Raw genomic sequence first — 12,028 nt, forward strand, 5'->3', positions numbered from 1 at the left:
TTCACGTGTACTTATATTCGTATAAGTAGTGAGAAGACAAAGACACTGCATGTGGGTAACCAAGTTAGTCCACAAACGATTACCGTCAACCAACAACCTGTTGAAGATGTCAGCCACTTCATATATTTGGGAAGCACTATGGCTACCCTTATCAAAAAGAAGTATACTTCAAGTTCATTTTATTAAGTGTACTTAAGTAAAGTTAAAGTACAGTGGGGCAAAAAAGTATTTAGTCAGCCATCAATTGTGCAAGTTCTCCCACTTAAAAAGATGAGAGAGGCCTGTAATTTTCATCATAGGTACACTTCAACTATGAGAGACAGAATGGGGGAAAGAATCCAGGAAATCACACTGTAGGATTTTTAATGAATTAATTGGTAAATTCCTCGGTAAAATAAGTATTTGGTCACCTACAAACAAGCAAGATTTCTGGCTCTCACAGACCTGTAACTTCTTCTTTAAGAGGCTCCTCTGTCCTCCACTCGTTACCTGTATTAATGGCACCTGTTTGAACTCATTATTAGTATAAAAGACACCTGTCCACAACCTCAAACAGTCACACTCCACACTCCACTATGGCCAAGACCAAAGAGCTGTCAAAGGACACCAGAAACAAAATTGTAGACCTGCACCAGGCTGGGAAGACTGAATCTGCAATAGGTAAGCAGCTTGGTGTGAAGAAATCAACTGTGGGAGCAATTATTAGAAAATGGAAGACATACAAGACCACTGATAATCTCCCTCGACCTGGGGCTCCACGCAAGATCTCACCCCGTGGGGTCAAAATGATCACAAGAACGGTGAGCAAAAATCCCAGAACCACACGGGGAGACCTAGTGAATGACCTGCAGAGAGCTGGGACCAAAGTAACAAAGGCTACCATCAGTAACACACTACGCCGCCAGGGACTCAAATCCTGCAGTGCCAGACGTGTCCCCCTGCTTAAGCCAGTACATGTCCAGGCCCGTCTGAAGTTTGCTAGAGAGCATTTGGATGATCCAGAAGAGGATTGGGAGAATGTCATATGGTCAGATGAAACCAAAATAGAACTTTTTGGTAAAAACTCAACTTGTCGTGTTTGGAGGAGAAAGAATGCCGAGTTGCATCCAAAGAACACCATACCTACTGTGAAGCATGGGGGTGGAAACCTCATGCTTTGGGGCTGTTTTTCTGCAAAGGGACCAGGACAACTGATCCGTGTAAAGGAAAGAATGAATGGGGCCATGTATTGTGAGATTTTGAGTGAAAACCTCCTTCCATCAGCAAGGGCATTGAAGATGAAACGTGGCTGGGTCTTTCAGTATGACAATGATCCCAAACACACCACCCGGGCAATGAAGGAGTGGCTTCGTAAGAAGCATTTCAAGGTCCTGGAGTGGCCTAGCCAGTCTCCAGATCTCAACCCCATAGAAAATCTTTGGAGGGAGTTGAAAGTCCATGTTGCCCAGCGACAGCCCCAAAACATCACTGCTCTAGAGGAGATCTGCATGGAGGAATGGGCCAAAATACCAGCAACAGTTTGTGAAAACCTTGTGAAGACTTACAGAAAACGTTTGACCTCTGTCATTGCCAACAAAGGGTATATAACAAAGTATTGAGATGAACTTTTGTTATTGACCAAATACTTATTTTCCACCATAATTTGCAAATAAACTCTTTAAAAATCAGACAATGTGATTTTCTGGATTTTTTTTCTCATTTTGTCTCTCATAGTTGAGGTATACCTATGATGAAAATTACAGGCCTCTCTCATCTTTTTAAGTGGGAGAACTTACCCAATTGGTGACTGACTAAATACTTTTTTGCCCCACTGTATATTTCTTTAAGTATACTTTTGTGGACCAAGTACTATACTGATATCAATGTACTGACAGTATACTTGTAAGTAAACTAATCTAATACTTCTTGGGACTAAATTGTCCCACTATTAGTTTATAAAAAAGTATATTTTAAGTCTAATTGAAGTAAACTTTGAGGATACAACTACTGTAGTATTTTTTATTTTGTACTGCAAGTATACCACAAGTAAACTTATATACTAATAGTTTACTAGTTCTATACTTGTAGTCCACTCTTTAGTTTACAAAAGCATACTTCATAGTATACTGGAACTATACTATGAGTTTACTTGTTTTATACTTCTAGTCCACTTTTTAGTTTACTAAAGTATACTTTGTAGTATACTGGAACTATACTATTGATTTACTCGTTACACACTTCTAGTCCACTTTTTAGTTTATAAAAGTATACTTTATAGCATATTGGAAATATACTATTAGTTACTGGTTATATACATCTAGTCCACTTTTTAGTTTTGAAGTTTATTGCAATTCCCCTTCTCGGTATACTATTAGTTTTCTAGCCCGAACCCTTACCTCATGCACACTACCGGTAGACAACTTAAGTGTTTTGTACCTTAAGTTACGATGAAATTACAAAGGTAAGAATTCACAAAATAACAACAGATACTCAGGATTAAGAACATATTCATTTTCTTTAAAAATCAAAATTTAAAGCAACATTGTATGAAATGCCAAAGTATAAAAACATGGCAATGATGACTGAAATTGACACCCAAGCTCTAAAGAAAAATAAATAAATGAATAAATAAAAATGTAATTATCCCACTCAGGAGAAATAAAAAAAAAACCTTATATGGAACCACAAACGTACCTAAGAGTCAACAATGCTGTCTATAAGGCACAAATATTTTTAATACACTCTTACACTTTTTGTTAAGTATATCTTGTTCAAAAGTTTAAGTGTAAGCTTAATATACTGAGACTTTTCTTTATACTTTTCAATATAAGCCAAGTACAGTGGAGCAAAAAAGTATTTAGTCAGCCACCAATTGTGCAAGTTCTCCCACTTAAAAAGATGAGAGAGGCCTGTAATTTTCATCATAGGCACACTTCAACTATGAGAGACAGAATGGGGGGAAAGAATCCAGGAAATCACATTGTAGGATTTTTAATGAATTAATTGGTAAATTCCTCGGTAAAATAAGTATTTGGTCACCTACAAACAAGCAAGATTTCTGGCTCTCACAGACCTGTAACAACTTCTTTAAGAGGCTCCTCTGTCCTCCATCGTTACCTGTATTAATGGCACCTGTTTGAACTCGTTATCAGTATAAAAGACACCTGTCCACAACCTCAAACAGTCACACTCCAAACTCCACTATGGCCAAGACCAAAGAGCTGTCAAAGAACACCAGAAACAAAATTGTAGACCTGCACCAGGCTGGGAAGACTGAATCTGCAATAGGTAAGCAGCTTGGTGTGAAGAAATCAACTGTGGGAGCAATTATTAGAAAATGGAAGACATACAAGACCACTGATAATCTCCCTCAATCTGGGGCTCCACGCAAGATCTCACCCCGTGGGGTCAAAATGATCATAAGAACGGTGAGCAAAAATCCCAGAACCACACGGGGGGACCTAGTGAATGACCTGCAGAGAGCTGGGACCAAAGTAACAAAGGCTACCATCAGTAACACACTACGCCGCCAGGGACTCAAATCCTGCAGTGCCAGACGTGTCCCCCTGCTTAAGCCAGTACATGTCCAGGCCCATCTGAAGTTTGCTAGAGAGCAGTTGGATGATCCAGAAGAGGATTGGGAGAATGTCATATGGTCAGATGAAACCAAAATAGAACTTTTTGGTAAAAACTCAACTTGTTGTGTTTGGAGGAGAAAGAATGCTGAGTTGCATCCAAAGAACACCATACCTACTGTGAAGCATGGGGGTGGAAACATCATACTTCAGGGCTGTTTTTCTGCAAAGGGACCAGGACGACTGATCCGTGTAAAGGAAAGAATGAATGGGACCATGTATCGTGAGATTTTGAGTGAAAACCTCCTTCCATCAGCAAGGGCATTGAAGATGAAACGTGGCTGGGTCTTTCAGCATGACAATGATCCCAAACACACCACCCAGGCAACGAAGGAGTGGCTTCGTAAGAAGCATTTCAAGGTCCTGGAGTGGCCTAGCCAGTCTCCAGATCTCAACCCCATAGAAAATCTTTGGAGGGAGTTGAAAGTCCGTGTTGCCCAGCGACAGCCCCAAAACATCACTGCTCTAGAGGAGATCTGCATGGAGGAATGGGCCAAAATACCAGCAACAGTGTGTGAAAACCTTGTGAAGACTTACAGAAAATGTTTGACCTCTGAAATTGCCAACAAAGGGTATATAACAAAGTATTGAGATGAACTTTTGTTATTGACCAAATACTTATTTTCCACCATAATTTGCAAATAAATTCTTTAAAAATCAGACAATGTGATTTTCTGGATTTTTTTTCTCATTCTGTCTCTCATAGTTGAAGTGTACCTATGATGAAAATCACAGGCCTCTCTCATCTTTTTAAGTGGGAGAACTTGCACAATTGGTGACTGACTAAATACTTTTTTGCCCCACTGTATACTTATGTATAACTTTATTATGTCTCTGATAAGTAAATAAAAAGTAAACTGAAAGCGTACTCTTTTATTTTTAGTTTAAAAGAAGTATACTAGAAGCACACTTGAATAAACTTTTTTTTTTGTAAGGGTAGTGATGGCAACATAGACCAAGACATCAACGTCAGACTGGGAAAAGCGGCGGCCGTTTTCGGGAAGCTTAACAACACATGGAACTTGAAGACAATCTCATCTCATCTCATTATCTCTAGCCGCTTTATCCTTCTACAGGGTCGCAGGCAAGCTGGAGCCTATCCCAGCTGACTATGGGCGAAAGGCGGGGTACACCCTGGACAAGTCGCCAGGTCATCACAGGGCTGACACATAGACACAGACAACCATTCACACTCACATTCACACCTACGGTCAATTTAGAGTCACCAGTTAACCTAACCTGCATGTCTTTGGGGGAAACCGGAGCACCCGGAGGAAGCCCACGCGGACACGGGGAGAACATGCAAACTCCGCACAGAAAGGCCCTCGCCGGCCCCGGGGCTCGAACCCAGGACCTTCTTGCTGTGAGGTGACAGTGCTAACCACTACACCACCGTGCCGCCCCTGAAGACCATCTCATTGAGTATTAAATTACAACTATATACATCCAAAGTGATCTCAACAGCAACTTATGCATGCGAGACCTGGAAAAGCACTCACAAAATAGCACACAAACTTGACATATTCCACCAAAGATGCCTGAGGAAAATACTGAAGATCACATACAGAGACAGAATCAGAAATGAAGAAACACTAGCAAGAACTGGACAACAACCGCGAAGTGTAACAGTAGAACAACACAGAATGAGGTTCGCCGGACACATACTTAGACTGGACAACAACAGGTTGGCGAAGCAAGCAATACATTGGTCACCAACAGATGGAAGACGCAGGAGGGGCAGACCTAAGACAACATGGAGGTCAACATTTAGAGAGAACTTGGTGGTGAGGGGACTTGCATGGGAAGAGGGAAACAATGCACCCAAGACAAAAGACGATGGAGAGGACTTGCCGGTCTTTGTCCCCCAGGGATCGGAGGAACTAATAATAATAAAAATAAAATATTCACTGGTTTGGGCTTTTTATGAGATAAAAGACAAGTAAGAATAAGTCAAGTTTATTTGTATAGCGCTTCTAACAACAGGCATTGTTGCAAAGCAGCTTTATAGAAATTTAAAGACTTTAAACATGAGCTAATTTTATCCCTAATTTATCGCTGATGAGAAGCTTGTGGTGACGGTGGCAAGGACAAACTCCTTCAGACAACAAAAGGACCCTCGAGAGAAACCAGACTCAAAAGGGAACCCATCCTCATCTGGGTGATAACAACATGATTATAAATAACTTGCTTCCATAACCGTGTCCTATAGAGTCACGAAACATAACTGTGAAATCAGGAAAATCATTATAGTTTTAACTGCTTTGAAGTCTGTTTTGTTGAAGTTATGAACTCTTCATTGATGGAAACTTGAGTGTAAAACTCCTCTTCATGACAACTGCAGTCCTCAAGTTAGCAAGTCAACTGTAGTCCTCAGACATGAATGTATTACTGTAAGTGTCCAGAGCCGTCTTCTAAGTGGGACTTTTGACTGTCCATATGGGGCCGTCCTCCACATGAGCAATGTGATGAGACTCCAGCCAGAAGTATGGCATCAGGATGGATCAGGCAGAAAAGAATCAAATTCGAATATGCAGATGATTTTTTTTTTTGTCGTTTGAACAACTTCCAAATGGAACAAAGACAAATCTTGTCCTGACTCCGGACAAATGCTTTTTTTCTGTCCTAAAATTAGCTTTAAAAAAATCCTAATATTTAATGCACTGGAACAACTAGGATGTTTAATTTGTGTGGCTTTTATATTTAAGAAGCCATACATATCCATTGGTGGTGTAGTGGTTAGCACTGTTGCCTCATAGCAAGAAGGTTCTGGGTTCAAGCCTAGTGGCTGACAAGGCCCTTTCTGTGTGGAGTTTGCATGTTCTTGCTGTGTTTGCTCTGGTTTCCCCCACAGTCCAAAGATGTGCATGTTAGGCAAATTGGTGGCTCTAAATTGACAGTAGGTGTGAGTGGTTGTTTGTCTTTATGTGTCAGCCCTGTGATGACCTGGTGACTTGTCCAGGGTGTACCCCGCCTCTCACCCATAGTCATCTGGGATAGGCTCCAGCTTGTAGTGGAGCGGATAGCTGGTAAAATATTTCACTTGGTGAGCAAAGCACCAAATTTTGCATGAAACTTTGTCTGCATGTACCTGACCAAAAATCATCGTTGGCCACTCAAGTTTCCACCATTTTCAAGATGGCTGCCATGATTTTCAAAATGGTGTCATTTTTACAGTTTTCGCCTACTAGTTTTATTATTATATGTACCATTTTTAATTTAAATTCTTTTCTTTTGCTAATATCTACCTCAATATGACTCCCCATAGCCATAATAGTTATTTTGTACAAAACTAACGTGAATACGCACTGCGCATGCGCAAGACATTCCAGAAATACAGACTTTTTTTTATAAATAGCCGTTTACACTAAGACTCAGCGGATCTAATCTTCTGAGCAGTTACAACTACAGAGAGCAGTGCAAGACAGTCCTGATTTAAAGCATTTACAGTTGCCAGAACAGTTTATTCTACATCCACACTTGATATTTTGCATTGTGTTTTATCAGGGCAGCTTCTATTCCATCGCCTTCATCTATTCGCTGAATGTCAAGAGGAATGGGCATTTCATTGATTTTGGCAAACTCCGGAATATTAGTAGACAACGTTCTGTAACCAGAGTCAGTTGTAGGTGAAGGAGATTTGAGTGATTCATTTTTGTCTTCCTGACATATAAAACATTTTGACCAATCTGTGATATGCTTCTCTTGAGCAGACAAAGAAAGTCGAATTCTTTTCGACATAATTATCAAAACAAATGATCAAACAAACAAATTCAAATGTAATTGCAAAAAGATACAAACGCAGTAATAAGGAAAATGACTTGTTACTATCAATAACTGAAGGCCGAGGGATTATCCTTTTACCACCTACAGCTATAACACTTTAACGTATGGGATACAACTAGGTTCGAAGATGGAATTCCTACACCTAGCCCGATCGTTCATCCAGTGCAATTTAACTCCCGTGCGATCTGTACACCATTCGAGGGACTTTTAGCCCCGTCCCTCTTGGCTCGGCTCTCCCGCGTTGGCACACTCCGTCAATTCGGATACGACATCACGACCTGTATATACGGGGCGGATCGTAATGTATTTGGGAGACTTTGTATCAATAATGAACAAAGCTTACACTGAACCCCATGCCGAGTTTAACGGCAGTAAATTGCACCATTGTGCCCTGGTAGTGTTTGCAATTTACTCTTTTGAGAATATAAAACAACAGTTTCTTAGTTGCCCTTTTGAATCAAACTTTTATCATGCTCCTGGACAGTTTTGATCCAGGTTGAATTATTTTGAAAGAATAGTCATTATAACTTCACTCACATAATAACCAAAGCCTTCTACATTAAAACTGTGAAAATCCGGCCAAAAAAACGACCACGATAAAGATATATGTCCATATTTCGGAAATTTGGTCGTTGAAAATGACGCCATTTTGAAAACGGCGGCGGCCATCTTTAAAATGGCGGAAATCGCGATGGCCAACGATTGTTTTGGAAACAGTATGGTTTGCTCTACATGTGTGCCAATTTTCATGCTTTGCTCACCAAGTGAAATATTCTGGTGAAAATTTCATGTTAGCCGCTACACTATTGCCTGCGACCCTGTAGAGGATAAGCGGTTATGGATAATGGATGGATGGATGCATATCCATCCATCCATTATCTATACGGCTTATCCATCAAGGGCATGAGAAAAAGTAGGGTCAATCCCAACTGACTTGGGGCAAGAGGCGGGGTAAACCCTGCGCTAAAAATGATATCTTAGCAAGTGAAAATATCTTGAAATTAGTTGAAACGATCTAGCATTTCTTATTAGAAGAAAACAAGACATCAATTTTGAGATTATTAAACCTAGTTCTAGATTGCAACTAACTTATTCTAAGATGTCTTACCAAGTGTAATTATTTTACTGCACTGGCAGATTATTTCACTTGATTATAGTCTAAATGTTCTCAAATTTATTATGTTTTTCCTTATATTAGGATGGCTAGTTTTTGCAGTGTGGGTGTGTCGCAAACTATCACAGGGCTGAGCCATATATGGAAATGTATTAAATATGAAAGACATAAATATGGAAAGCAGTCAGAAAAAATACTCCTGACCTTGAAATAAATAAAATATTCAGCCAACTAATTGAATATTAACAGATTTATTTCCTTTTTATTCACACAGAAGGCAAACTTGAGGAGCCATGAGGTAAGAAATTGTTGACTGACTTTACTTTTTTGTCTGCTTATGAAATGTTCAATAAACCTCGTTCTTCCTCTCACCCAAACAAATCACAGTAATCAAGAACTTTTCTCAACCAGACATGTTAGTCTCGCCATTGGATATTTAAATAATATTTGCTTTTTTTCATGGTATATCAGATATGTTCCATTCAGCTAGTATGATATTGAACGAGTCGAAGATGAGTAGCTGAATGGAATACGTCTGATATACCACGAAAAAAAGCCAGCCAATATTATTATTATTATTATTATTATTATTATTATACAGACACATTCCTTTCAGGTGTTCAATGCATCTTTCTCTTTCAAAATTCTCTCAAAATCTTCCGTATTTAATGAAGCAAACCTGGCGGCCATGTTTGTTTACAAATTGTCACAGTCGCTCACTCGCTAGTGTGGAAGTTTTACGTCTCCGACGTGTGACGTCATGTTGTCTTGACAACCATGCGATATCGTAAACCATATTCAGTGCTCATTCTCCACTGGGTAGAGTGACATCATACACGTAGGATGAGCGATATGCTAACAATATTGCATGCTATCAAGCCAAATGAATGAAACCTGCTAGAAGGGAACAGAACACATGTTTTTATTCCATCAGAAAAGTGTCCTGTATGTATTATAATAATACAGTAGATATCATTCTTGTCATTCAAAGCTAAAAGTTAAACAGTTTTCCCAGACATCATTATTCACAAGGTTACACAAAATGTGCCTAATATTTGTTTAATCTTAGATCGAGATGCAGAACGTGAAGATAGACTGCAAGGTGGCGTCTCGATTTGCCCATACAGTCATGACCTCGACGGCTCTGAACAAAGCCAACGTCTCGCAGGAAGTCTTCTTTGAGGTGGAGTTACCCAAGACAGCCTTCATCACCAACTTCAGCATGTCAGTCGTGGGCTATTTTTAACTTGTCGTAAAATCTGTTCCTAATAAACGAATCTGAGTCATAATGAAACTGACTCACAAATCAACAGTGGTGCATTGTTTCAAATCCAGTCCTCAGTGATGTTAAAGTTTAAACATGTGTTTGAATACATGCCTGATGCATAATTCATATTTTGGGCTTTCTGTCTTGTTTGTTTGTTTCAGGGAGATTGATGGAAAGACGTATGTCGGAGAGGTTAAAGAGAAAGAGAAGGCCAAGAAGGAGTATGAGACAGCTGTGTCCTCTGGGCATACAGCTGGACTGGTGAAGTACGTACAGCATGTGGCTTATAATGAATATGGACACTTGCATTACAACATGGATACAGTATTATGAAAACTTTTTTTTAATTCTCAAAAAATGACCAATTTTCAAAGAATATAGACACATTATAAATCTTTACAGTTTCATAGGAATTGTTGCCATGTTTATTATTAATCCTGTACACTTCAAACATTACACAACAGACAACAAGTCACTAGTTTCAGATTTATCATGAAACGCGATGGAAATATTGCCAACATGAGGAAATAATTTATAGCACTTTTGCATGGCCAGTATACACTCACCGACACTTTATTAGGAACACCCATCCATCCATCCACCTGCTGTTGTATGCAGTTCTCTAATCAGCCAATCCGTCGACAGCAGCATGACGCATCAAATCACGCAGATACAAATCAAGAGCTTCAGTTAATGTTCACAATGTTCAAACATCAGAACGGGAAAAACTGTGATCTCAAAGTGTGACTTTCTTTCTTTCACTGTGGCATGGGTGTTGGTTTGAGCCAGATGGACTGGTCTGAGTATTTCAGAAACTGCTGAGGTTTCTCCTGGGGTTTTCACACACAGTCTTGAGAGTTTACTGTACACAGACAGAATGGTGCAAAAAAACACTGAGTGAATGAGCGACAGTTCTCAATGTGGGTGGAAACAAACGCCCTGTTGATTAGAGAGGTCAGAGGAAAATGAACAGATTCGTGGTTCGAGCTTTTTTGCCTGGAAGGATATAGTAACTCATAGCAACTCTTTACAACCGTGGTGAGCAGAAAAGCATCTCGGCACACAACAGCAGAACAGAAGAACACATTGGGTTCCACTCCTGCAGCCAAGAACAGGAATCTTAAAATCAAGAACAAGCCATTCTTATTAAAGTGGCCGGTGAGTGTATACAATAAATACAAATAGGAAAGAAGCTTGTTTGTGCTTCCACTTTGTACACTTTGAGGTAAAAATAAGGAACAAGCATTTCCCCAGGACAATTATCAGATTAGATTAGATTAGATTAGATTAGATTAGATTAGATTAGATTAGATTAGATTAGATTAGATTAGATTAGATTAGATTAGATTAGATTAGATTAGATTAGATTAGATTAGATTAGATTAGAACTTTATTGATCCCTTTGGGCGGGTTCCCTCAGGGAAATTAAAATTGTTGTTGTTTCAGAGCTTCAGGCAGAAAGATGGAGAAGTTTTCTGTCTCCGTGAACATTGCAGCCAACAGCAGTGTCACATTCACACTTACGTACGAGGAGCTCCTTCAGCGTCGGCTTGGCAAATATGAGCTCATGATTCGAGTCAAACCCAAGCAGCTGGTCCAGCACTTTGAGGTGGAATATGAATGTGTATTTCCTTTCTGTCCTTCACTTAAATTCATTGTGGATTCATTAAATTGACACCCTCACACCCACAGATCGTTGCGTCTGTCTATGAGCCCCAGGGCTTTGCATTTCTGGACACCAATGTCACATTCATCACCAATGACCTGCTCCCTCTAGTGAACAAAACAGTCAGTGATAAAAAGGTGAGTCCATTTTGTTCTTAAGCACTGTTTCAAAGACATTTTTGGAAAACCATGCAGTTTGGTAATGTACAGTGGCAAGGTTATTAAACACAATAAAGCATTATTATGATAAAGCATTAAACATTGAGAACATCAGACTAATTTTTTTATGTCAAGTTTAAAGCTTTACAAACACAGAAACACTGAATCTCGCTATTGAATATGCATGGTATAGCTGGACAATATAACAAAATTGTCGGCTGTCCATCGCTAGCGATGATGACTGGTTCATTAGGATGCACAGAAATGCAGATGGGCCCCGAGGCCCGCACCAGACTGACAGGGTTGCCCGCAGCGGCGGCACAAACGGTCCGGCCGAGCCACTACGGAATGTCTGGCCTCATGAGCGCTCGCATACTGTCCTCCTCTCCTAACAAAGCACCTTGCACAGTAAGGTAAGACAAATGA

The 12,028-nt window shown here is 39.8% G+C and overlaps 1 protein-coding gene across 2 annotated transcripts in view; it reads left to right on the top strand.

Annotated features, from left to right (window-relative positions):
• itih3a.2 (inter-alpha-trypsin inhibitor heavy chain 3a, tandem duplicate 2) overlaps positions 1-12,028 on the top strand; it is a 38,088-nt gene that overhangs the window by 10,868 nt on the left and 15,192 nt on the right. For both annotated transcript variants that reach the window (XM_060910452.1, XM_060910453.1), the window contains exons 2-6: positions 8,786-8,809; positions 9,581-9,735; positions 9,940-10,044; positions 11,225-11,387; positions 11,471-11,581. In XM_060910452.1, coding sequence (XP_060766435.1) covers positions 8,786-8,809; positions 9,581-9,735; positions 9,940-10,044; positions 11,225-11,387; positions 11,471-11,581 — 558 coding nt within the window. The remainder of the gene's footprint in view (positions 1-8,785; positions 8,810-9,580; positions 9,736-9,939; positions 10,045-11,224; positions 11,388-11,470; positions 11,582-12,028) is intronic.

The sequence above is a fragment of the Neoarius graeffei genome, chromosome 26 (assembly GCF_027579695.1).
Source record: "Neoarius graeffei isolate fNeoGra1 chromosome 26, fNeoGra1.pri, whole genome shotgun sequence".
NCBI classification, from domain to species: domain Eukaryota; kingdom Metazoa; phylum Chordata; class Actinopteri; order Siluriformes; family Ariidae; genus Neoarius; species Neoarius graeffei.